The sequence below is a fragment of the Gorilla gorilla genome, chromosome 5 (genome assembly GCF_029281585.2).
Source record: "Gorilla gorilla gorilla isolate KB3781 chromosome 5, NHGRI_mGorGor1-v2.1_pri, whole genome shotgun sequence".
Classification (NCBI taxonomy): Eukaryota; Metazoa; Chordata; class Mammalia; order Primates; family Hominidae; genus Gorilla; species Gorilla gorilla.
In genome coordinates this window covers 191,095,350-191,122,950 of record NC_073229.2, presented here as the reverse complement: position 1 = coordinate 191,122,950, position 27,601 = coordinate 191,095,350, and the positions used below count along the sequence as shown (strand labels likewise).

Below are 27,601 nucleotides of genomic sequence, written 5' to 3'. Positions count from 1 at the left end.
GGTTTCGCCATGTTGGCCAGGCTGGTCTTGAACTCCTGACCTCAGGTGATCCACCCATCTCGGCCTCTGAAAGTGCTGAGATTACAGGCATGAGCCGCCATGCCCAGCCTAAAAAACAATTTGTGAAACAATGTATGGCGTTCTGAGTTGTTTAAAGAATTCTTTAGTAACTCAAGTTAAAACAACCATATCATCTCCTGGATATCCTTTTAAACATTGTGGTTTGGTTTTTTCACATTCTGGCCTTTAACGCATCTTGAATGTATTGATATATATGGTATGAGGTTCATCAGTCAGTTGGCCGGCGCCAGTTGTTGCAGAGGCCATCTCACCCTGCTGTTCTCTAACAGCTTTGCCCTTTCGTGAGCCCCACACAGAGGCAGGCAGGTTTCCAGGCTCTGCTGCGCCCGTGGCACCCTCTGAGTTCCTGTAACGCTAACGTAAGCACCGATATCTCCCTGCCAGGGCTTGTCTTTGCTTCTGTATCTTTAAAATGGTGTTGGCTGTCCTTCAGCCTTCAAAATCACTTTGATTTAAACTCAGAAAAAATTGTCCTTTTTGGATTATGATTTTATTAAATTAAATTTACAGATTGACTTTGGAAAAATTGCCATATTTACTGTATTAAGATTTACTTTAGTCTTCTTTTATATCTGTCAATAAAGTTACTCATCTTTTCTGTAAAGACATTACACATTTTTTTAGGTGTCTCTTTTATAGCTTATAAGGTTTTTTCTTTTATTCTCTTTTCTCTCTCACAGTTGCAAATGCTATCATTTAAAATTATTTTCTGCTGTATTGCAAAAACTGCTTTTGAATATTACTTTTCCATCCATAACCTTTCCATACCCTCTTATTCAAATTAATAAATTCTCTGTAGATTCTCTTGGATTCTGTAGAGATTTATACTATCTGTGAACCGTAGCAGTTTTAATTTATTCTTTCCAACTTGTTTACATTTATTTCTTTTACTATGTTCTTTATGATTTTATAACTTTTAACAATACTTCTTTAATACTCCTGAATATTGTTCATCTGTTCTCTGGAATTCTTGGCTCCAATTTTGCCTTTTTGTGTGTCCTCTGCCCATCGTGCAGAGTGGCGCTGCCTGGGTTCTGGGGCTTCTGGCTGTGCGTGCACTCGGAGGCCACTTCCTCTCTCTGTGCTTTCCCCGTGGCTCAGTTTCAGGTGGTCCCTTCAGCGGAGTTCTGGGTTTGTGACTTCGGCATGTTCCTGGCACCAGACCAGCTGTCACATTAAACTTCACCCTGAGCCACCCTTGTCATTATGAATTCGCACCCAAACTCATGGAAGGCACAGGCCTGGCATTTTTAATTATCAGAGAAGACGTAAAATCCATGTATTGTTAACCTGAGCCCAGGACAAGTTCGATGTCTCCCGTCCTCTTCTCAGCTGGTCGGGGCTTTCATTCAGGCTTTGCGCTCCCTGCTCAGGCCTCCCGCAGCAACCTCAGGTCCAGCTCTTCACCTCACAGCTGCCCCATCCTCCTTCCCTGTATCTCCAGCATGTTAAAACCCAAGCTTTAACAACAAAAAGACCACCAGCCCAATGAAAAAATGGGCGATGGGCTTAAGTAGACATTTCTCCAAAAGAGAACTATAAATGGCGGAGAAGCACATGAAAGGCTGCGGCTGACCCCCTCCTAGGTATGTACCCAAGATTGTTGAAAACAGGTACTGAAACAAAAATACGACACACTTGTTTATAGCAGCACAACTCACAGTCGCCAAAAGATAAGAGACAGCCCGCATGTCCATCAATGGATGAATGGACCCACAAACTGTGGTGTAAACAAACAACGGCATGTTATGTAGCCACTAAAGGGAAGGAAGCGTTGACACACCCTGTAACGTGGACGAACCTCGAGCACATCATGCAGAACAAAAGAAGCCAGACCCAGAAGACCCCACGCTGTGCGGTTCTGTCTATACCAAATGCCCAGAGCAGGTGAACCCACAGAGACGGCACGGATTGCTGGTTGCCAGGGACTGGGAGGGCAGAGTGGGGAGCAACTGCTTCATGGGCGTGGAAGAGGCAGATGTTGGGAATTACCTGGTGACACGTCATTGTGAATGCACTAAATGCCACCTAATCATTCATGTTAAAAGGATTAATTTTGTTGTGTGAAATTCACCTCGATATAAAAAAAAACACAAAAACAAGAAATCTAACCTGGAAGATTACAGAAACGGAAAATGCCCCCAGGACGGTCTCAAAGTCAGTGCGGGGACTCCATTCTCTCTCTTCCAGTCCTCCTCATTTCTGGAGCCTGTGGGTTAATCCTTCCTTCTTACAACTCAGCTTTTCGTTGAACCTCCTTTTTTGTTTTGTTTTACCCACCGCTTCTAGTGGGTGTAGCGAGATCGTTCTCTGTCATTTCTGCCTGGCGTCTTGCTGGAAGTAGAAGTCCTCTAAGCTGTACTTTCTCCACGTATTTTTGCATGGACCTGGCCCCAAGAGCCGGATGGTAGAGGAAAGAGTGGTGAGCGCCCCAGCCTCCCCTCCAGCACCGCTGTGGCTGGGGAGAGGCACACACCCTCAGTGGCTTTCACAACCACCCTTCCCAGTGATCAGATAAAGCCAGCAATGCCCGCCATCACTTCCAGTTCTGGCCCTCCACGCGTGTCTGTCTTCCTGACTGTCCACAGTGGTTCCTCCATCGCGAGGACATTATCCTTTGTGTTGTGTAGTCCTCTCTGTACGCCTTTGCCTGCGCTCAGTCTCTGCCCCTTCGCAGTTCCGAGCTCCAGCCGTGGAATCCCAGAGCTCAGACATGTGGGTCGACAGCATCGTCATGTGTGTGTGTGTTTCCACCGCGCTTTATCTAGAGAAGATCCCCGGGCTGCAGCCCCGAAGCCAGCAAGCGTCTGAAAGAGACGGTTTCTTGGCTGATGCTCTAGCCTCAGGTAGCTGATACTTCAGAACTGACAGAAATCCAAATAAAGCTGGCAGGTGTGGGGAGAGCTGAGCACCAGCGGAGGGAGAGTCGGGGGTCATGCAAACCTAATTCAGCCTTCCTACAACGTGGACCCTGTGTAAATTAGCATTTTTCTTCTTCCGGGAACACATCAGTAAGATTTAAGAAAACCAAGGCCTATATTTTGTTTGTTATAACAAAATGTAACAAGTTTCCAGGATTTCATTGGCTGCACGCGCCTCGGAGTGTTCTCACTTGCTGTGTCCTCTGCTGCCATCTAGTGGTAGATGTGCAAATTTGCGAGGGAAACTTTTGGGCACTTAGAGACTCCCCCAAAACCAAAGGTGGAGCTCCTGAGGGCTGTGCATGGTGCGAAGGGGTCGGGGGTGGGGGTGGGGCTTTCAATGAGTGTGTATTTTTTGGAGGAAGGGCCCAGGGTGTTTATCAAAGCCATCAAAGCCATTTAAGAATCAAGACTGCCCCCCAAAGTCTGGGTAAAACCGTTTTAAGTTAACCATTTTGGTAACTCCCACGTGATTTCAAAATGGTAAAATCGTAAAATTGGTTATGTAGCCTAATTAAGTATAAGAAACGGAACTCTGATGATGCTGAGCGCAGGTGCAGGCTGGGCAGGTCACATTATCCTGTGTAAAAATATCCCCAGTGCCACCTGCCGTTTCTCCTCTGCCCTCCCAACCCTAAAAGCTGGAAGATGGGGCTCATCCAAAATGAAGGACAGCTCAGAGCTATTGAAGCACCTGGGGATCCGACTCCTCAGAGGTCACAGACAAGAAGCACACATGCCAGCGTTCTCAAAGAAGGGCGAGATGTTTTGGGGTCCTTTATGCTGCTGTAATCTGGGAACGCCTTCATTTTCCCCACATCGTCATCATGCTGATGTTCGCTGATGGCTGCTGTCTGCTGGGAGCCCAATATGGGCCAGCTCATTTCTTTCTCCCACCACCCCTGTGTAAGGGACTGTCTTCCTCAATTGTACAAACAGGGAAATTGGGGCTGAGGAGTCCAATGACTTGCCTAAGTTCTGGTGCCAGGAAATAAACCCTGGCTGGCTGCTTGGGAGGCTGAGCTCCCCACCATGGGCTGTAGCATCTTGGGAGAGCTTAGCCGCGTGGTGCTGGGATGGGTGCAGCAGCAGCAGGGACAGTCACAGCATTCTCAAAGACCCAGAATAACCAACGCCAGGACGCTAGCTGGGTAAAAACAGCTGCACCACTCCAGCCACAGCGCCACTTGAAAGTGTCCAATTTTCTAGAATCCCATGCACTAATTTCACTGAGAAATTCATAGCTGATATCAAGTCTATCAACTGCCTGACCATGACTGTCTAAATGTGTCTTTTGAGGAATGTGCACGATCTTCAAGATATTCCATCATCTGGTAAGCAGGGGTGCTGTGATCACGCCAAACACCTTTTGTGTTATAAAATTTGGTTGTCAGCTTTACTTGCAGTCCAATCATAAAAGACGCCTGAGGATCAAATGAATCTTGGTTATCCAGACTACGACCCCAAGTGCCGTGAAAGCGATGGTGCCTGCCTTTCACATTTCTCCCACAACACTGGGTCACTGTCTAGACTTTAAAAAAAAGATTCAATCCATATTTTTTTCCAAAAGGTTGGCGAGTATTTGTTTAGAATTTTCTGATGGTTTATTTCAAATCAATGAAACACACAAAAATATTTGTCTGACCATGTCCATTTATTTTCTGCAAGCATGCTTGGCTATTTGACAAGTGTTCTCTTCACGGAATACCCATGGAGGACAATCATTTGCACAAAGCGTTTTATGTCATCTCAATGGTAGTTTTTTTTTCTTCCTGGTGGAGCTAGCCATGATGATAATAAATTCATGTTAAATGTATTCTGACGATAATGTGGTCACAGGTATGTAACAGGATGGACAGACGAGGAAGGGGACAATAGCAGATTGCAGCCAGGTGCAGTGGCTCACGCCTGTAATCCCAGCGTTTCAGGAGGCCAAAGTGGGCAGATCACCTGAGGTCAGGAGTTCCAGACCAGCCTGGCCAATGGTGAAACCCTGTCTCCACTAAAAACACAAAAATTAGCTGGGTGTGGTGGTGGGAGCCTGTAATCCCAGCTACTCTGGAGGCTGAGGCAGGAGAATCACTGGAACCTGGGGGGCAGAGGTTGCAGTGAGCCAAGACTGCACTACTGTACTCCACCCTGGGTGACACAGCGAGACTCCACCTCAAAAAAAAAAAAAAAAAAAGAAAAGAAAAGAAAGAAAAGAAAAGTGGATTGCTTCAGGAGTCAGGATTTCCTGTGGGGGCTCTGACTCCCCTGTGATGGAAAGCCCCTCATTAGGGCACACTGGGCTTTCCTGTGACCCCTCTTCCCCCTCTCCTCACTCCCTTCCCTGCCTCATTCTCCAACCTGCACAGTCACAGATGCTTCAGGGGAGGAGATGGGATCTGTAAGGGGAGTCCTCTCCTCTCATGTCCTGGATCGGAAAGGAGTAGTAGAGGAGCTGGGATTTCCTTCTGGAGCTGGAAGCTGCCCCTGTTCTCTGCCCACACAGGGTTGGCCCAGACGTAGAGCCCGCACAGCAGGCTGACCATGGTGTAGAGAGGATGGGTGTGGGGGCCAGTTTGGAGGAAGAGAAGGGGTGGAGGTGGGAGGGATAGCGTGGCAGCAGAGTGGCTGGAGAATCCTCATTTAATGTCCAAGTCATTCCAGATTGCCCTGTTTAATTCAGGGGAGTTAACAACATTCTTAATGTTGTTTGCAAAGAAGAGAGTCCAGGAAGTGAGAAGGGAAAGACAGTCAGTGATTCTAAACAAGACAATATGAAAAATTTAGTAATGTGTCTTTTTATGGGGGACCCCAAGCACCGCATACCTGGATGCACAGTCTCAGGTGTGTCCCGACAGCCGGGCTTAGTAGCGCCATCTGTGGGGCACTTCCTTTGAAAAGCTGGTTGCCCTGAGAGTAGGTCATAGAGTGGAATGAGGTGATGGGCGAAGGCACACCATTGTGGCACATTTGGGATTTCATGCTATTAGGTATTTTTCTGTAAAAGCGTCATTTATGTTCCATCAGGTCTCACCATCTCTTTCAAGTTATAGAAACAGAATCAAACCTTCTTAAAATTGGCAATTTGTTGGCTCACACCATTGAAAGAGATGGTTTCTGGTGGGTCTGAATCCCAGCGTCCAAAGCTGTCAGCAGGACACTGAATTTCTCTTCCTCCTTGCTCGACTCCATTCTCAGGCAGGCACATTTCCAAGGCAGAGCAAGCACAAACCCCAGACTTGGGTCATCTGCCAGGCTGGCCATCCCAGGACAAGGGGGCTGACAGCTCTGAGGGAGCCCTGCTAGGGCCTTTCTCCCAGTGGTGGGGGGGCTGGGGGGTGGGGTCATTCCCACCTGGACTCCATGGAACTAGTGTCCCATAGAAAGAAAGGGAGTGCTCGCCAGGAGGGGAGAAGGGCTGCTGGGTAGAAACCCCACATAGGCTCACCATACATGCCCAGTACAATACAAACAGGTACATAAACGGCAAAAACAAGTGGTAAAGTCAGCATTAGAAACTGTATTCCTGCCAGTTATTAATTACCATCCAGTTGGGAACATAAAACAAGAATAAACACACAGAGCTATGATTCTCACCTTGATAAACCGGCCGCTCATCAGCTGTGTTGGAGGACAGAGGCGGTGTAGGCTGAGGTGAGAATGGGCACCCGCAGTGCAGGGGTTTCTCTCAGGGCAGAATCGCTGGACCCCTTTCCTCATGGCACACTCGGGAGAAGCCAGCCCCAAAGCTGTGCTCACTCGTGACAACCGAGGGCCATGCGAAGCAGCAGAGGCCGCTGGCATCTCCTGTTAGCCTTCTCATTTCATTTAGATGGTGATTCCAACGCTCTGTCTTCTGACACTTGAACCGCAGTCATCAGTAGGGGCAAAGGAGATTTCATTTGAATTCTAGCTTCTTCCTCCATCTCTTATATTTCAGTGGGTATGAGCCAAGGAACAGAGAACAGAAGAGAAATGTGGCAGGAAAAGGCTAAAGGAGAAAGTAGGAAATGGAAATGTGGCCCCTGCATCACTGAACGTGCCGCAGTGAGGGTAGCCGTTGTCTCTGCTCTCAGCAGTCCTAAAACCACGTTGCTGAGTAAAATCTTCAGGTCACCTCCAAACCGTGCTGGCCAAAAAGAGGCTTGGGAAGAAGAAAGGCCTCCTAGACACACGCGCTTCTGGGTTGAAGCCCTGGACCAAGCGCGATGGGAATTTTAACTAGGTGTGTGCGAGCGTATTACAGATGAAGATGAAATCTACAGATTAAAATAGCTGGAATGAGCCTCTTCCATAGACTAGAGTTTAGAGTCACCTGAAAGCATTTGCCTGCTCGTCACTGATGCGTGGCTTGGAAGATAAATGCTGTGCATCTGGAGCTTGAAAGAGACTTTCTTTCCGTTGAGCTTTGAGGTTGGTGACGGGACACCATCACTTCCTTTGGCTAAATTTTAAAAGTTGCACAAAAGTCGCAAGTTCCTTTCTTCTGTAGGCTTTCACTAAAGGGCTTCCTGAACGCGAAAGAAACTCCTCCAATTACTTAAAATTATGTGGAGATTAATGTTTAGAAACAAAAAGCTCACAGGCCTGGTGAGTATGGTAGTAATGCCCTTGCTAATGAAGTTGCTGACTGTAAATACGTCCTGTGACTTAAAGGAATTCTTTCTTCGTTTCCATTTTCACAGGGCAAAAGTGACTCAGCTGCCTCCAAGACAAAGGTAGCTGGATCCGCAGAGGTAAGAAGCATTCCTGTGGGTTTGTTTTTTTCCATGCTTATGTGAGTTACATTTCTTTTTTAAGTTAAACATGAAGTCTTTTTCAATTTATTGAGTTGTTTCACGGTGCCCGGAGTCCAGCAAGGCAAGCTGCGAAGAGCTTTTAGAAGGCTGGACCACTCCACAGGAAAATGTGAATTTTTTGGCACCCTGTGGGGAATCCGAGTGCTTTGTGCAGTAATGTCCTTGTACAGCAGGGGCTGCCTTGCGTGCTAAACTGAGGATGTCATCTTGCCATGCATTATGATTTGAGTTTGATTCTGAATCTCTGCATCACTTTATGTCCAATATTCCTTTTAAAACTACGACGTGCCTTCAAAATAAGCTGAAATTACCAGAGGCAGAAGGGAGCCATGGCAGCGAGGCAAACGTGGGGTGCTGAAGCTGCCCGGGGCTGTGTCTGCCCTCGGGGTTTGCAGGTTGGTGGCTGACCAGCCTCCAGACTCTAGTGTGTGTGGCTCAGCAACAGCTTTTCTAGGAATTAGGACTAAAATAGATAATTTTAGATGGAGGTAGATTTCTCCTGTTTCAAGCATCTATCTGGTTTTAATACCTTTATTAATAAGACATTTTTAAAGATAGTTTAATGGCTGTTTTCAATGCTTTGGGCTGCAACACTCAGGTGAAATGTAGTAAGTCGGTAGTCACGCCACATGTGGTTGTGACACCATGGGATTGATCATCCTTGGGGCCGCGCCTCTGCAGCGGTCACAGCAGACTAGATGGGCCTGCTCCTTGTAGGTGCCAAACGGGTCATTGGAAGTTGGTTTCTGGTTGAGCTTATGTTCATCTACATTGATACCTTAAACTATGCTGTAGTTCATTTGAAACAAAAATACTCCTGATTTTCTGGCAGCTTTCCTGAAGCTAAAAAGCAAAAATACAATAATAATAAGGTTAAAAAGGTCTTATGAGAACAGCATGAGCTCTGCCACAGGGGCCTTGCTGGGCAGTGGGTGGCCCTCGGAGCTGCCCAGGGAGGGCACTGCACAAGGATGCGGCCGCCTCTTCTCAGCCCCGTCGCTGGGGCCTGCAAGTCCCTGATGGGAGAGGCTGAGTCCCACCTGGTTTTAGGTGGTCCCACATCCTGGAAGAGAGGTCCCTACTGCATTCCATTGCCCACAATGCTTGACATTTGAATTCCACTGTTTTACTTTTTCCATACTTGTGGTACTACTATCTGGGTCTGAACGCATTTTGCATGAATTAAGTTTCCTTATTGGACGTGGAACTTGTGTTTTGAACTGTATGGTTGATGGAGGCCATGCAAAGGTGAGGGGTGGGCACACAGAATCTCAAGCTGGTTCTGACTATTTCAGTTAAGGGGTTAAGCAAATGCCTGAATCCCAGTTTGGATTACATCCTAACTTAAATCAACTCAGCAAACAAGGTCTGCTGGAGTTGGAGGAACACCGTCTTCTATTCCTTTCTCATGATCTCTTGTCAGTCTGGTCCATAATCTGTCCAAGAAAAAAAGAGTCAAGCTGTAATTGGTGATTCTTAGCGAAACTTGACGTGGCTTTATCCAAATGTGTGATGAACTGTGTTTCTTGGCAAATGAAAAAGTTTTATTGTTATCTGTATCATCCCAATCCACACCTAGCCTGGGCACTCCAAATAAAGATGATGCGTTCCAATACTGGGTGTTTCTCCTCTCTTGGTCATAGTAGTGAATGTTGGGCCAATGGCACAGCCATTGGTCTGGTGGTGCTGCACAGAGTTCAGGGCCTGGGTTGGGTGTGGGTGCCCTTGGAGAGTCGTTCCTTCCTAAATCAACAGCCAGGCCGGCACAGGCATTAACCATAAGTGCCATAGTTGGAACTGGAAAGTGTTCCCAGGAGAGCGGCTGTTTCTGCCAGGACCCTGCGTCCAGTCACATCCTAGGGTCAAAGCATGGGAGAACCCCCGGAGCCATGTGGCCACAGTGTCTCTGTGGGCTGAGGGCCAGCAAAATCCCCTCCACTGCCTTTAGGCCCGGAGCAGGTTAAACTCCTGGCAGTGTTTCCAGATTCACCTTGAATTTGATAGGCAGGAACCCTGTAGGTTCAGGATAAAAAAAGCAAATCAGATCTCACACAGCATCACCCGGGAGCAGCCCAGAAGTCTGAAAAGGTAGGAAGGCAGCAGTGATTGCCAAGTGAAGGCTTTAACTCTCCCTCTGCTGATCATTCTGGTTTTGTTTTGTTTTGTTTTCCTCTCTCTCTCCCTCCCTACCCACCTCTCTCTGTACATATTTTTTAAAAGACTCTACAAAACTTGATGTTCAACAGATTATTATACCAGTCTCCTGCTGAAACTCCTAACACAGACTGAGCCTCTGAAGCAGAGACAGGTGCCCCTGCCGCTTGGCTAAGGAACATTGGGCCACTCACCAGGATGGTGCCAGAAGCGTGGGTGGCACTAACACAGCGGTCAGCGTCTTTCATGGATTTTGCCTAATAAGTCCTGCAAGGTGCCTCTAGTTTCACAGCTAATTGTATGTCCTCTTTCTCCATCATGATTTCACTCTTTATTTATTTGCCTTTATAAAAAAATCACTTTTAGAAAAGACACAAAGGAGGTTCCAGTTCCAAGGGGAGGATGTTTTCTTTTGTCCATACCCAACCTCAACCAGAACGGGGGGAGCTTGTCCAGGGCCACTGCTGCCCGCTGAGGCCCTCTCTGGGTTTCCTCCTCTTTCTTCCCTTTGCTTATGGCTTTGAAGTGAACGCACATGCCCTGTTTTATAGAGCTGCGTTGATCCATCATCTGTCGATTGGGTGGGACTTGAACAAAGGGAAAGTAATTGTTTCTCAGATTTCCTGGTATTGGAAGGACAGAAATGTGAGCACTCTTATTATGGTGCAGTGGTGGCCAAGGTAGCGATTTTACATGTGGGGACACAGAGGCAGACTCCACAGTCGTGGAACAATAAAACCCCCAAGGTTTGCACCCAAACAGTGAGAGCAGGCTCTGCCATGGTTAGCAATCCCCGCACACACTCTGTGGTGGCCGGCTGCCTGACACCAGGGTGTGTGTGTGTGTGTGTGTGTGTGTGTGTGTGTGTGTTTGAGGAGGTATTGTCTTTAGTTCTTAATAATTTGGGAAACAATATGTTCTTTTGTCAGGTAACCTGATATGCAAATAAAATACTGAGGTGACCCAAACTCAGTCCTTTGCAAAGCAACTTAGGGAGCTGCAGTGCGGGGGCTAAGCCTGGAACATTGTGGACGCTCAACACATTCTGGCCGAATGTTCACCCTTCCTGGGTCCCTTTGAGGCTTGCTGGCAAGTGGAGCCCAGTCTGAAGGGCTCCTGGGTGACAGCAGCAGCCCTTAGCTGTGTCACAAAATTAATTTTCCGAGTAGGATCCTGAAGGGAGCGCGAGCTGGCTTCTCCTTCCTTTTTGTCTTCCTCTAATCACGCTTTCACCTCTGGAGCGCATTGATCTGGAGCACATTGATCCGCGCGGCCTTTGTGGTCTTGGTTAGAGGAGTGATTTTTCTGTTTTCCTCTGTCTTTTTCATCAAATCGTTCCGTGCCTCTGCCTTGCAAGCTGAAGCGTGTGAGACGGTAGTCGCAGTTGTATTTTGCTTTTTGATGGCGTTGCTCATGGGGAGGTGACAGGCTACATTAAAAACTGGGCAGAGTCTAGGGGATAAAACACAAAAGTCTGGTTCTTCAGTCCGTTTTCAGAGACAAAAATTCCATGGTGGAGCCGGCTCTTCCCGCAGGTGGCTGAGCCCTTCCTCTTTGCTAGGGCAGCCCCCAGGTAAGGAAGGGACCTTCATTCATTCTCGTGGCGGTGAGTTGGTGCAGACTTCTGGGTGCAGCAGGGTTCGGGGGTGGGGAGGCACAGTCTTTGGACTTGTAAACGAAGGCGAGGGAGGAGAGGCACGTTAGATCCGCAGGGCCACGCAGCTGGGTCCAGACACTGTGGGGCGAGTGGGGTGCCAAGGGAAGCTTCCAGAACAGGGGTGGCAGCAAAAGGAAATGCCAGCAGCTAAAAAGGAGCACCTCGCAACCTCTGTGCTTCTGCGTTCCATCCCCAAACAACCGCTGAAGAGACAAATTCCGTTTCATTCCTGTAGTTACTTGAGTCACTGGGTGGGCTTTCAAAAGCTGTGCATTGCACTTCAGCAGAAAATAGTGCTGTAGTCAGAATTAGAATTTGAGCTAGAAAAATCCTTTGATTGAGGTCATACTTATAAATGTCTTTTTGGGATAGCTGGAGAAAAATCATTAATTTTACGGGAAAAAAAGTACATCAAAGTTTTATCATATTCAGCTATAGCCCACCTCCTAACTCCCATAGAAACAGGCAAGATTTTCAGAAAAAGCTTGAAAGGAAAACACACATACACACAAATCCAAAACTTACCAAGGCTTTTCATTAAGTTGTACAATTATATGTAATTTTTCTTTTCTTCATTTTTAAAATATTTCCAAAGAAATCTATATTACTAGTACAATAATTATATTTGAAAATTAAATATAATTGAAGTTATAGGCCTAAAGTTAAGGCTCAGCTTATCCTAAAAAATTTTTAAATAGCACTATACTCACTGGGTGATGATACGGTACAGATTTAAGTTATTCAATATATCTTGGGTTTAGTAACATGGATAAGTGTTGTCTCTCAGGCAATTTCACCAGTTGAAGGTATCCTCTATTCAGTGACATGAAAAGAAATATTCAATCCATTAATCAAACAAGTCACTGCCACTTACCAATGCAACCCAAAAGACGTCATCATGATAATTACACACCTCAGGTTACCCAAAGGGAATGTTTTGTTTGGAATTTGTAATTCACCCTGAGAATTTCTCATATCATAATCACAGCCATTATGATATTGACCTTCAGTGAACTAGAAAGCGGGAAGTGTTTTGTTCCTAACAGGCTGGAGGACTGTGTCAGCGTGAAGGGAGTGTATACTCAACCTCCCTTCCCCTGTTCAGAAAAGCTGGTAGTCACTGAGTGCCTGCCATTGCCCCAGCCAATTCTTCATAATCACTGTTTCTTTATATTACTATTAGTATTGCCATTTTACAGATGAGGAGATGAAGCCTGAAACAAATTAAGTCGATTGCTCAGTCGTGCATCTCAAATGTGATGCTTAGCCCCACGCCTTTCAAAAAAGTAAGATGCTCTTTGAATTCTCTTCTTTAAATGCCAGCTCCACATCTTACACCTTCTACACCACTTTAAGCCAGCACTTTCTACATCGAGGTCTCAGAAAATAAGAGCTATAGGGAATGATGGTTATCCTTTATAATCTACGAAAAGTTAAGTCATTATCTTGTTATTACTGCAGGATTTATTGAGCCTCTATGTCTTGGAGCACACTGCGCCCGTCCCTGAGCTGCGGATGCAATAAGGAACCTATTTCACCCCACACTAAGCGGGCAGCAGGGATCTTGGAGGTGGGAGCAGGTGCGGGGGCCGTGGCTAAGGAGGGCTGGCTGTGCTCGTGGCCATGGGTCGTCACCACGCATCCCGGAGCATCCTCTACTTGAGGGCCGGTGTGCTGGGCGCACCTGCTGACCTGCAGCCCTGGAAACATCTGGGAGCTTCTCATGGCACTTGGCTTTGTGGAGTCCAGCGTCAGGAGCACTGTTTATGAGTCCAGAGATGCTGCACACACTACCCATGCTGGCCGGCCACGTGGAGGCTCACTCCAGGGCTGTGGCTCTCTTCATGTGGCCTCACTTCTGGGTCCTTTCCTTGTTCAGCATGGTGGCTGTTCCTCCTGCCACCTGCCCTGGAGCTGGCAGGGAGGAGAAAGCCCCAGGCTGGAGCTGAGAGACCCATGCGGGGGCACCCCATTGGCCGTTTGGTGTTGGGAAGGTCATGCCACCTCCGTGGACATATGATGAGAGGACAGAACTCAGTAGAGATAACGTCAAGGCTGCCAAAGTGCTTTGTCGTTCCTGCATATATGTGTTGATACACATGTGTGTGAACACACACACATTGTGTAGTGTGTAAATGTGTGAAATACATAACATGTGACTGTAGCATGTGTTTACGCAGGTGCTTGCGTGGCTGTAGGTGTCACCGCGGTGGCCGCTGTCCCAGTCCGTGTGGTGCGTCTTCCTCCCGTTGTCAGGGGTTGCGGGCTCATGGCTGCAGGCTCCTTGTGGTTTGTTTTTCACAGAGTGAGGGCACCCGGCTGTGCCTGGGGAAGTGCAGCCACACTCAATGTGGTCAGTGACAGGGACCCTGACCCCTTCCCAACCCCCTGCTCCTTGCCCCACTCTGCTTCCCCATCTAGGCCTGCGGCATGGCCTCCTCCAGCAACCACCCCTGCCCGCCTTCTCACTGTGGCTGGATTTCACTCCTTCAGCTTCATTGAGCTGCCTTGTGAGGAGGGAAGCGCGGGCCCCGTGTTGTCAGACCTGATCCCCGCGTTCCAGCACCTCCTCAGAGCTTGCCGTTCTCGACACCTTCCTTTAGGAAGCACCCTGCTCCTCAGCCACCCAGGGCAGAGCCTCCCACTCTTCCTCCCGCCTCACAGTCTTCCTCTTCACGCGCCCCCTCGTGTCCTTCCCTCTGCCCATCACTAAAATGTCGCTGGCCTTAAATGACCCTGACCACACTGTGCCGTGCGATCCCAGGGGTCTTCCCGGCTCTGAGCTGGGGCTCAGCCTCATTTCTCTCACCCTCTCACTCACGCCCTCCCCAGTGGGAGTGGAGTCCCAGCACCGCGTGGTCCTCAGAGCCGGCAGCGATGCAAGGCACAGGGCACTCAGAAGCCCCGCACATGGCAATTCCTCACGCTCACAACTCCCCAAACACTTCGCATTCTTTCTAGCCAAACAACAAGAACCCTAACAGAAGCTGCTTTACAGCAGGTCAGGGACAGTGTTGTGTCTGCCACACAATTCAGCATTTGGTGACGGACATAGACAAGGCCGGTCGTGCCGTCATGGATCTGAAAACAATCTTTAAAGGACTGCTGGGTGCGCCCCTCTTTCTCGAGGTACACGGACAGGCACAGCTCTGGTTTTGCTGGGATCGTTTGCAGTTGGTTATTATCATGGGGCCCTTGGGACTTGATTTGTAACAGCGAACTATCAAGGTCGTCACCGTTCATCCGTGTGGTGCCTCACCACTTACAAAACGCCTTTTCTCAATGCTCTTATCAGTACAGGGAGGAGGTAAAGAAATTGACAGCTCTTTCTTAATTAACTTTTGGTTTCCAAGGTTGTTCCCCCAAGGAAATCCAGGGTTCCCTTCCTTGCTCCTGTTTTTGCTTTGCTTTTCTTTGGTAAATCGTTATAGAATACTCAGTATGTTCTAAGCACCTTGCAATGTGAACTCATTTGACCCTCAACAACCAGATGAAGTAGTCACTCTCATTGCCGCTCTCTCCCATTTTACAGATGAGAGCGTGGAGGCAATTAAGTTGTGCCAGGTGACACAGCCAAGTAGGGGAGTCATGGATTTGAACCGAGCCATGTGGCTTTAGGGTCTTAACTGTGATTCTATGATGCAGACATTTGCTGAAATCAAAGATAATTTACTCTTGCAGTTTATTTTGTGGAAATAATATTTTTCCATTTTCTTAATGTAACCCTTTAATGACTCCAAAAGAATTTAAAATTATTCTTGGCTTTGCTTTTTCCATGCTAAGCGAATGCCATCTAACAGGCTTCAGCTAAGCCTGGAAACCAAACCTGTAAGGCAGGAAATGTGGTTCCTTCTATCATCCTGATACTACTGCTAGGACTTCTCAGTTACTGGGTCCCAAATATTTTTAGCTTAAGACTCTGTTTGAAATGTGATAACAATAAATCACTGACCCCACCTTGTAGTAGCTATATTTTTGCTATCCATGCATTGAGGAGAGCCGCTGAAACCATCAATGCCTTGCAAAGAAAACTGAACTTTATTCATGCTTGCAGCTGTTATCACAGAAGCATGTGAAACCGTTTCTTTGACCTACGGAGAGTCACCTATGTACCTGTGTTTCCACCTGTGCTCTGCAGTAGCCTCGGTGCCCACAGGCCTCAAATCTCATGGTGCAAGGCTCAGGGTCATGGCTTGCTCCCCTTTCCTTGTTGGCTCCCTGAAGTTGGGGCAGAAGTGAAGGTCATTTCCTGGGAGTGGACAGGATGGGAAGGTGCTATTCTTTCTCCGTGGAGCTGTTGATTTATTTACCTGTGAACTGGGAGCAAACAGGACTTTCATGTGAGGCTGAGTCTCTCAGGGACCGTGGTGCACAGCAGGTTGTAACCCTGGTGCCGGCTTACAGCCCAGTGCGAGATCCTGTGTGATTCGAGATCAGCTGCGTAAGGGAAAATGAGGACAGCTTCCCAAGATACTTTCACTTAAGAACATGACTTTACACACTCCATGTGCCAGGGACTACACCAGGTGCCGTGGGGGAATTTGAACTTCATATTCCTTCCTCCATTTAACATGCATACACACACACACGTGCGCATAGACATACAAACACACACACGCACACTGCATGAACACACACATGCATATCAATTGCTTTGAACGGTGCTAAGGTTGAGCTGACATGGCTGAGTGGTAAAGAGAGGCCATGATTCGGTTTTGCATCTGAGGGAGAATGTGGTAAAATGTGGGGAGACTGAGGGAGGGGAGGACGCAGGGACACCACTGTCCTAGTGCCTGGGATGTGTGGCCTCTTTGGGCCTCAGTTTCCTTTTGGTGAAACCAGTACCTAAGGTTTCTGCCACTTGTCTTGGTCCAGATGGGACAGACCGTGTACCTCTGTGGTGACACCAGGGCCTCCACGTGACAGGGCCTGCTTCTCACTCCTGTCTGCAAGGCTTCTTTTCCATGAGGTCACAGGCAGGGCTATCCTCGGCCACTTTCTGGGAGGTCCAGGGGGCTGGGAGACGAGGCTGCCCCGTCTGGAGCTTTACCCTCCCTGGGCTCTTTGTTCTCGCCATGAGACTGGGGTGCAGGGGATAACTTGCGCCTTCAACACTGCCTCAAATGCGAGGAGACACTTCTCTTCCACTCCATTCCCAATGGGGAGGACACAGCCGTGCGGTCCCACCTTCCTATCTCCCCGGGGCCTAGGAAGGGGAAAGGTACAACTCACTCCCAGTGATGTCTTCAACACAGGCTAAAATCATCCGTCTGATTCTCTATGGGTCCAAAGATATGGAAGTGAACTACTAGGTTTTTCAGAGGAAGACACAAAATATTGCTTCCAGGCTGAGACGCTGATGGTCTAATGGAAACACGAAACAGATGCTTTCTGCTGTGTCGTGGTTGTTTATTCTTTGGGCTGAATTGTGTGAGCATTTTGGTTCTGCTGCTGGAAGGTGGATGCTCACCTGACAACAGTAGCAATGCTTTTAAAGCCATAGCCAATACACAGTAATAGCTGCTTTTCACCAATTAGCCAGAGCTGTTTTCAAAATAATGTCTTTAAAAATGTATTTGGTAGATGAGTAAGCCAAGATTGTTATGATGATTTCCCCATGGCATAAAATAAAAGGCAGCCAGGTGTGGTGGCTCATGCCTGTAATCCCAGCACTTTGGGAGGCTGAGGCGGGCGGATCACTTGAGGTCAGGAGTTCGAGACCAGCCCGGGCAACATGGTGAAATCCTGTCTCTACAAAAAATACAAAATTTAGCCGGGTGCAGTGGCTACTTAAGAGGCTAAAGTACAACAATTGCTTGAACCCGGGAGGCGGAGGTTGCAGTGAGCCGAGATCGCACCACTGCACTCCAGCCTGGGCAACAGAGCAAGACTCGGTCTCAGAAATGAATAAAAGGCAATTTCTTGCCATCATCACCACGACAACATTCAGTTCACAAACTCACATCCACCTGCAATTAAATGCCATTAAAAATGAAAGGTTTCCATTGCAAACCCACTAGCTCTCACATGACCACCATTTAGCCAGAGACCAAAGGCCTGATTTATTTTGCTAATGCACTTTCAAAAGTACCAAGTCCTGGAAAATTTCCTTTTAATTCTTATGGAAGTTTGGATTGAATTGCATTTAGGATAACTGTAAATACAGATACCAAAACCCAAATGACTGTAGGTGAGGATTATTCAGACCCTTTGTGTCTCCATTTCCCCCATCCGATTCTTCTTTCCCCAACTCAGTATCCATGCACGTTGCCATCAGGTTGGAAATGGGAAGAGGGATTGCCAGTGAGCAGCCTATTTTAAGCGATTCCAGCAAAATATGTGGTGCAGGAAAGATGAGCATTTTTGGCCGAGCCGTTTTCAAGCTTTCCGTGGCTTGCACTAATCTAACCTATGCTAGTTTCCTGTTGCCAGGAGCGATAGAATCAACCTGGAGTCCTCACAGTCTCAAACCAGACGGCGATGGGGGTGGGGGCGGTGCCCACATACTCTGTGCGATGATCTTATCACCCTGACATTCAGTAGATCGCTTTGGTGAGTTCATCTTCGATGTAGTTCAATTGCTTTGCTTGACTTGGGTATTTTTCCTTTGGGGATTAGACCAGCTCAATATATCCTTAAAAGAAGATGTTTATACAATTGTAAACACAATTTCTTAAGAAGCCTTTTAATTTTACTCTGTGTGCAAAATTACCTAAGGAAATATTTGTTCACCAAAATGAGCCCACCTTCCTCTCTCCAAATCGCCATTCCCCTGGTGCCCCTGATTTGCCTAAGCTGGGAACATTGCCCTACATGAGCTATGCATCTTTGCCAACCGATTGAATAGGTTACAGGTAGCCAAAAGAAACCTTCCATTTTTATTCCTGTGTATTTGAAACAATACCAGGGCTCCAACACCACACCCTCAAACAAAAATTTAGTAAAAATTTCTAAATCTCAATCAAGCCTGAATACTACATATTTTAAAATTAAAACAAAGTATTTATGAAGGACCACAGAGTTAAGTTTTCAGGAAAATATTTTATATTGTCCTCCTTCGACACTCAGAAATCCCCTGCAGTAGGGCTTCACCAAGCACAAACCTCTCTGTACAATGGTGGGAACGGCGCTGCGTTGACCACTGGGCGAGGATACGGACTGGGCTGCGGCTGTGTCTTCCGCAGGAGCTGAGGCTGCAGCCAGCGGTAGACGGTATGAGAAGACGCCAGCAGTGTGTTTCCAGGAAGCAGGAGTGCCTATTTCTGTGAAAGGCTGCACATATATTTTAAGATCCAGCATTTTCAAAGAGGTGAAATATGGATGTGGATTCATTTTGGAGAAAAGAAATAGAACTGGGATTGTTTTAAAGCTCCTGATGATTTCACAGAGAGAAGTCAAGGCTGAAACACACCAGCAGTGCTGAGACTCACATAAAATCACAGAGACGAAATTTGGCGAGACTAGAAAGAGCCTTATTTTCTATTAATCTCCCCGTGTTATTATTTTGGGCCAGCAAAAGTAGCAAAAGGTAATTGAGAAATTTTGGAAGACAGAGGTATTTTCTTCTGTTGCCATAACTTGGCCTGTGAACAAACCGTGCTCTATTCTCAAAGTAACAGCTCAGAAGTGTGACCGTTCTGCTTAGAAGTAATATTTGCCAACGGCTCCAGAATAGAAAAAAATGTGTATATAATGGCAGATGTATGGCATGTGTTTCTAAAAATGTTACATTATAGGTTGTTAATAAAGTTCCCATAGTGGAAAGTAGGGTTAATAAAAATGATCCCTTAGAAAGTCCCTCTGAAGGACTGACCAAAGCTCCTTTCAGTTGTTATTTACCTGAAGTATGTATGTATCTGTGTAGACGCAGACCTGCACACACACAGGCACACACATGTGCACACACACACACACGAGTGCAACACTGACCTGGATAAATGAGTTTTAATCAGCTCTGCATTCAAGGGAAAGAACATACGCCATGTGTGCTCTGGAAGCCACGAAATGGGTGAAAAGTTGTTTTGGTAGAACCCGTCTCCTGAAATAGCAACCACTGGAGAAAGGACAATTGCACTTCAACTATTTCTGTCTGATTGGGAAGGAAATATTCTTTATCTCAATGTCTTGGAGTAAGGAAGGGGTAGACAGGGCCCCGTCTTTTAGCATTGCACTACCCTAAATCAAGGTCATTTCTGTCCATTTCGGTCTTAAATTTCCCCTTTGCCTTTGCTTCCTTCTTTTCACGTCCTATGTTTTTATATCTGTTTATTTCCACACCTGCATCCTTAGCCGTGGCCTCTATTGTCTGTCACCTCGAAGGCGATTGTCAGTTGGTAGGTCTCTTCTGTTGCATCTGTAGGTTTTCAGAGGAGAAGGCTATTTATGTATTAACAAGAAGCTATACCAGTAAACAAAGGAAACTCCGCCAGTGTCCTGGGTCTGACTCTGAACCTGCCGCCTGCACTCAGCAGCTGCCAATCACACAGAGCCCTGGACGCTTCTGGCAGAACCAAGGCAGGGCTCCATGGCAAGTGAAAGCAGGAAAGGGGCTGATGTGCTGGAAACGTGGGAATTCAGTTTTGGTCAGGAAAACAAAGCAAATGTTTATGTTAGCCAGAGAGGACATATTCCGAGTTAGCCCGGGAAAAGCTTGTAGAGAGAATGTGCATGCATGTGCACGTGCCTGTGTCTCCGGAGCGGAGGCATCATCTGGAGGGGTAATACAGGGTGATGCCATCCTTGCACCCTTGGTGTGCATTCACTGACCCAGTGCCTCCTAAAGAAATAAGCAACCATTTTCATTCACCTTCCTCCTACCCCTGCCTCCTCCTTTCAGTTTAAATGACACAGAGAAGGACCGAAGTGTCTTTTCATGCACTGCTAAGGCACGTTGCCAGCCTGGCTGTGGGCAAGTGGGGGCAGGTGTGCGTTGAGGACCTCAGGCCTGCCCCTCAGAGTGTCTTTGATGGTTTCTGACATTTGATTGCCTCTAAGTGACGCTTCTGCTTTGCCAGCTTCTGCCAGATGTTGCGTTCCAGCCTGCTGGGATTCGGAGCAGCGTGAGTAACTTCGCATTCGCATCAGAGGAGATGGCCAGCCTCGGGGCTGAGGTTTTCTCAGCTTCTCTCCTTTGCTTCTGAGTTTGCAAAGCGGGGGTTTTGTCTGCAGCCAGAGTTTTTTCAACTCACAGCTGGTGCCTGTGAGGGGCAGGACTCCCGGCTTGGGAATCTGTGGCTGCCCGTAGAGGGGTGAGGGGAGGGAAGAGGAGGTGTGCGGGGTGGCTGCCTGGTGACGAGGGCGGGCGCAGCAGCCCACGAGGTGATAAAAGGAGTGGCAGCTGCCCTGGCAGAATGGCTGGGCGGCAAGGGGAGCCCGGCCCCCGGGACCTGGGGAGTGCATCATGATGATCAGGCTGCCACACAAGAAGCTGCAGAGACTGTTCCTCAGAAAGGTAAGGGAGGGCTCGCGGGAAATGGGGGTCCCAGGGAGCTTGGCAGTTTTTATTTACTGCTGGGAAATCACGGGTGTGACAGAGCTTGGGCGGCCAGGGGCAAGCTGTTTTCTGGGCGGAGTGGAATCTCACAGATCATGAACATAGGTCTCGGAGCGGTGCCAAGAGCAGGTCCTCATGTCTGGCTGAAGTTTGCCTTGTTTTTAATTTATCTTGTGTTTGAGGGTGTGTTTGAGCCCAAGAAAACTTAATGTTTCTGTTCCCAAGTGTATTTTCACAACTGAGGGGAAGGGTGTCCGTAATTTTTCGGCAAGTGCAGAAGCAAAGGGGAGAAAATATGACAAACTGACGTTTATTTTTACTGTTACTAAAAGGTAAAGTTGTGGGTGAAGAGAACCAACTCTTCAAGAGCTAGCAGTTTGCCCTTTAAAAAATTGTTTCTGCTTTTTTTTATGTGATGGTGAAATGTGCGTAAGATTTTTCAGTTTTAACCATTTTTAAGTGCACAGTTCAGCGGCATTAAGTACATTCACATTGGGCAGCCACCACCACCGCCATCTCCGCGACGTTTTCATCATCCCAAACCGAAGCTCTGTTCCCATTAAACACTCCTCATTCCTCCCACCCTTGAGGTTGCCCATTTTATTTTAGTATTTATTTTTATTTTATTTTATTTTTTGAGACAGAGTTTCGCTCTTGTTGCCTAGGCTGGAGTGCAATGGCGCCATCTCGGCTCACCACAATCTCCACCTCCCGGGTTCAAGCAATTCTCCTGCCTCAGCCCCCTAAGTAGCTGGGATTACAGGCATGTGCCACCATGCCTAGCTAATTTTGTATTTTTAGTAGAGACGGGGTTTTTCCATGTTGGTCAGGTTGGTGTCGAACTCCTGACCTCAGGTGATCCACCCACCTTGGCCTCCCAAAGAGGTGGGATTACAGGTGTGAGTCACCGCACCCAGCCGAGATTGCCCATTTTTAAGTGAGTTAACCCAAACATGTTTATAATCATATGTAATCAGAGTGCATCAGATAGGATCCAAACCAGGTCATGCTAATTGCTCCTACAATCTGTTGAGAAATTGCTGTTAAGTGTATCTCATGTAATTCTTTTTAAAAAGAAAAAATATGAAATACAGTGTTCTAGAAATCACTGACAGACCCATGGGTATAACATTATTTTGAAAGAAAATATGTGACTTTCCAACTGTGTGCACATTTTGTTTTTGTTTTTTTTTGAGACGGAGTCTCGCTCTGTTGCCCAGGCTGGAGTGCTGTGGCGTGATCTCGGCTCACTGCAAGCTCTGTCTCCTGGGTTCACGCCATTCTCCTGCCTCACCCTCCTGAGTAGCTGGGACTACAGGCTCCCGCCACCACGCCTGGCTAATTTTTTGTATTTTTAGTAGAGACAGGGTTTCACCGTGTTAGCCAGGATGGTCTCCATCTCCTGACCTCATGATCCACCCGCCTCGGCCACAAAATATAATTTTAAGGAATATTTATATTTTATTTTGAAATTACTCCTGAAATAATATTATTTCACATAATTATATAATGTGAATGAAAGTTGTTTACTTCAACTTTTGGAATTAAGAAAACTGAGCATAAAGAAAACAAGTGGCTTATCCACACGTGACAAACACAGACAGGTCTCTAAGTGTGAATTCCAGCTCCTTACCCAGCTCAGCCCTGAGTCCGTTACATCTTGACATCAGCTTCTCATGCAGTTGTTTGCTCTGATTTAAATAAAGTCACATCAGTGGGGGTATTTCCTTACCGACACCCCATCTTATGTCCAAAAGATGTCAGTAAACTTACCTATATTCCATACAAGGCTAAGCTAATCCATAAGTGCGTCTGTTTAGGTGAAGGAAAGGAGGAGGTAGGAAGCTGGGCCGGAGCGCAGCAGCCATGGTGCGTGTCGAAAGGACCCCCAGCCCTGCGGAAGGTGGGCCTGGGTGTGACTCAGATTGCTGGATTCTCAAGGAGTGGAGCGCAGCAGGGCAGACTGGAAACATAAAAACAAAACAAGCAAAATAAATAAATAAATAAACCCCAGTTGTGTAGGTAAACACATCTCTTTCTGTTCTGAGCCCTGCAAGAAACATCTCCTGCTGGTCCTCCTAGAGAGTTCACCGTATAAAGGAGTGAACACCCTGAACAGTATGCATCTGGGAGGTGCAATGCATCTCTTCATAAGGTTTTTGCCGTGCCCGGGGTTGTAGGCTGGGGCAGTAAGGCTAAAACAGAAAGCAGAGAAAGCACTCCTACTGGGAATCCACACTGCAGAGACCAGCAAGCTGCCCTTGGAAGATCTGCCTTTACCCCAGGGGCCATCTGAGGCCACCTAGAAGTATGCGTGGATGCAAACCTCCAAGCCGCCCTTCACGGCTTTGGCTGAGGAATCATACATTTGTTGGAATTCGGTGGCCCTGGGTCTGGGCTCCTTGACAAGCACAGGATTATAGATTTTCTGTGCTCCAGGTTACGAGGAGGGGCTCATGGAATCTGGAAGCTGGAAGGGGTCATTGAAATCACAGAGCCCAAACCCTTCATTGCACACATGAGGAGGCTGAGGCCGAGAGTTGAGATTCCTGACCCAAGTTCACCCGGTGACGAGCGAGCGACAGGGCAGGGCCTGAACCCGCCGCCCTGGACACCCATCTCAGAGCCTTTCCCTGAGACCACAGCGGTCAAACATGGCATTGGGAGGGTGCAGCACACCAGCCTGAGGACTGGGAAAGGGACCTCTACCTGTCTACGCTAACCAGGCCTTGTCATTTTCCGCATCTGATGCTTTGACATTGGTGGGGAGCAGGGGGAGGCTTGCTGGCCCTGGAGAGGCTGCTCCCCCAGGGTTTCTCATTCCCAGACACAGCAGGCAACTCACCCAGGAGTGCACTTTTCAAATGCAAACCAGAGCCCACCCCCACCACCTCCTTTATGGACTCTCACGCTCTGGGCCACATCCTCCTGCCCTAATCCTCCCAGGGCCCAGTACCAGCCAGCAAGGGCAACCCCCTGTGCAGCAGGGCCCACGGGAACTGCCCATACCAACCGGTCCCATGCAGGCTCACCCTGACTCACCTGTTCGTTCCCCGGAAGCCACGTGAAAGGCCCCTGCCCATGCATCCCTGCACCCCTCTGCCTCCAGACAGGCTCAGTGCATCCCTGAGTGGTCCCCAGGGCTTGGCCCCCTCTCTTGGGATCTGTGAGTAACAAGCTCTCTTTTCGCTGACAGTTGTCTCCTGACCTGTTGCCCTGCCACACCTGAATAATAATAGAGCCTAAGTTTTAAAACACTGTCAGTTGTTTTTAAAACTGGTAGCTTTTGTGTATTCAAGATTCTTCCAACATACATGATGTGGGAAATGCAAAAATAGGTGAGAATCGTGCCTGAGAAACCGTTCCAGGCACTGAGGCAGTCCCAGGCAGTCATCACTGCATGCACCTCGGGCCTCAGGGAGACTGAGGTCTTGTGTGGCTGGGGCTCGGGGCTGGATTCTCACGGGAAGACGGACGGCACAGGAGAGCATTTCAGATCAAGTTCAAGCATGGCCAAAGGCATTTTCCAGAATTTGGGTTCCTCATTATGCTTGTGTTGGGTTAGTACGTTTCTGACAGTCGTCTCTCTTGAAATTTCGGGAAAGTGGGCATCTTCTTGTAGAGGATCCCGGAGCTCTTGATCTGTTTTCATTATTAACCATGATAGCTCATGGGCAACGCAGCTTGGTGTATTTTCCCAGTTTCACAGTTGCTAATGACTGTTTAACAACCACAATAAGTGTGGTAACAAGGGCTTTATTATAATAACACAACACATTAACACAATCTAAATAACAGTCAAGATGTGTTTGTAGGGAGGTGACAAACTTTCATAATAACAACAGTTAACTTTATGTCCCTGTGGATGAATTTTTAAACTGCTGTGTGATTTTATTATCAAACACATCTGAGTTGCTGTGTGTGTTTGTTTTTGCAATATGATGTCATAGTATTAATAGATAGCTGTGGAAGAACGTGTAAAAAGGTCAACACAGTGATTTTTATATAAATATAGGACATTTTGTGTTTAATATAAGACAAGAAAAAAATTCCAACAGCATTACACATGTTTTAAAGTATATTATTGATTCTTTACAGAGGTTAATTTTCTGAAGTTATAACTAAAATTTTATTTTTAAGGAGTTTAGTGAAGAATGGACAGAGAAAGTCAGTTGAGTGCTGCTGTATAAGCAGAGGTGGCAGAAAGTCAGTTGAGTGCTGCTGTATAAGCAGAGGTGGCGTCTCCTTGTTCAGCCTGAGGGGGACTGTTCTTCTCTTGCGTAGATTCTTCTTTACTGGGTGCTCCAGTTATACCAGCTGGGGACTGGGGTGAAACCATGAACAAGATAGATGGAGCCCTACATCTGGCTTAAGTCTGGCAGGACAGCCAGCCCCTTTGCTCTAGGTAAACCACACACTCCCTACAGAAACAGGGTCACCAGCAAAGAGGAGTTTGTTTTTAATGCCACATAAAGGGAGTGGTATCTTGTTTCTGCCCTCTGCAGTGACTAAACCCACAGAATAAATTGCTTATAGTCGGTAGGAATGGGCCCTGCGTTTCACAGCAAATAAATCCTGGTGCAGAGTTAGGGGACAAAAATATTTACCTATTCAGCAGAGTACACAAGGCTTAACACAGTGGCTAGGGAGTGGGCCACCATTACCCCAAGAGTATCCATCTACTTGATGCAGATTTTACCAAGAAACCAGCAACAGCAAGCACAAAACTATGGGGAGAGTCAGGGGGAGAGGCTAATAACCACATAAAATGGTGTGGGGACAGCAGGTGGGAGAACCAGGTTCTGATCCGTGCTTTACCTTGAGAGAAATCAATTAACTCTGTTAGTCTCGGTCTTTCTTTCTTTTAAAATACAAGGGTTTGAGTAAATGATCTCTAACACCAAGAATCGTCCTCTTCTATAATAACCTTAATCATCATTATGGGTCTATCATCTTTGAATTAAATTAAATATTTAATAACCCATTAATGTTCTTAGCTAATGTCACCTTTTGAAGTGACTATATTCCTATATTTTTACTAATTATAAAATAAGATTTTGAAAAATCTCTCTCTGCCTTTCTGTCTCTTAAGGTTTCTCTTTCCATTCATTCTAAATTGCCTCTCTAGACTTCAGTGTGTCCCCTCACTCTTGAATGTGAAGCTGAGGTTGGTAAAGGATGTGTACTCTGGTCTTGCTCTTCGGTGACTGTGGATGCGCTTCACAGACCTACGTTTCAGAGGCTGTTTACTCTGTGTGATGTCTTCATCATACTCACAGAGGACCTAGGTTGTGGCTATACTGCCCAATTTGCTAGGCTGGCCCATCTGGAAGATCACAGGTTATCAATGATTAAAATAGTTAGAAATGATGTCTTTATTTAAATAATAAGCATTGATTTTATCTAATTTCTAACAAATGCACATGAGGCATTGAATACCCAGGTACAAATGGACCTGGTGTCACCTTTGAGGTCTCAGGTACTCCTCGGCCGGCCTGTGCTGGCCTGTGCTGGCCTTTTTGTCTTCTGGGGCCCCTTTCTCCAAGGAGTCTGGCCTCTGTGCTCCATGGAATCTGGCCTCTGTGCTCCACGGAGTCTGGCCTCTGTGCTCCACAGAGTCTGGCCTCTGTGCTCCATGGAGTCTGGCCTTTGTGCTCCATGCTGTCCTTGGTCCACAGGGCCTGACCTTGAATCGTCATGAAGACATTTTCTGTTCGTTCTGTAGATTTCCTAGAGTCTGTGCCACTGTTTGGCTTTGCATAGAATCCCCAAATCGGCTAACTATTGGACTTCACTAGGATGCGAATGGTGCAAAGTCCGATCCAACTGGCTGTGGTGGAAAATGGAAACTTGTGGGGCTTCGAGCAGAAAATTTGGGAATACCTTGATTCCAAGCTCAGGCACTTGGACCCCTCTTTCCACGGCTCCAGTGGCGGCCCAGCCGTTCCAGACACCTAGGCCAGCAGAGAAGCCAAGCCCCAAGCCCCTGTCGCCATCTGTTATCTGCCTTGGGCTGGCCGGCCTGCACCTCCTCCACGCCCTGCGGTGCAGCTTTGCCTCCCCTGAGGGGTTACAGGCTCTGCTCAGCTGCCTCCTGCTGCAGAGCAGACCACAGCCCAGCTGGCTGACTCAGGGCCAACTCAGGGGAAGCCCTCTTGTGACTGTGCGTTTGACGGGACCCTGGCAGCTGCCATCCCTGGAACTCATCTGAATTCCTGTGTAATCTCTGCCCCTTCCTGAACGCACCTGGCCAGAGGGCGCTGGTCTTGCCTCCACCTTGGAAAGAACAAGCAGGCGGCTTGGAAGCAGGCTTTCTGAGGTTTCAGGGAGGAGCACGGGGCTGGCAAAACTTCCGGCTGACTTGCGGAAGTAATGCTGTAAGATCTTACTGCTCCGCTATTTCACCGCTGAACCTGGAGGCCGGCCGTCACCTGCAGCTCGGGGGCACTGTGTGAGGGTTACAAACTTTGTGAGGTGCTGAGTTAGGGGATGCAGAGGCCAGCTTCGG

The 27,601-nt window shown here is 47.5% G+C and overlaps 1 protein-coding gene across 3 annotated transcripts in view; it reads left to right on the top strand.

The window, feature by feature from the left end:
• The window catches only part of RPS6KA2 (ribosomal protein S6 kinase A2), a 451,529-nt gene that overhangs the window by 83,914 nt on the left and 340,014 nt on the right, over window positions 1–27,601 (top strand). Inside the window, exon 3 of one of the 3 annotated variants that reach the window (XM_004044945.5) lies at window positions 7,676–7,726. The exons of the other annotated variants lie outside the window; for them this stretch is intronic. Within the exon in view, the coding sequence (XP_004044993.1) occupies window positions 7,676–7,726 (51 nt within the window). The remainder of the gene's footprint in view (window positions 1–7,675; window positions 7,727–27,601) is intronic. 3 annotated transcript variants of the gene reach the window in all.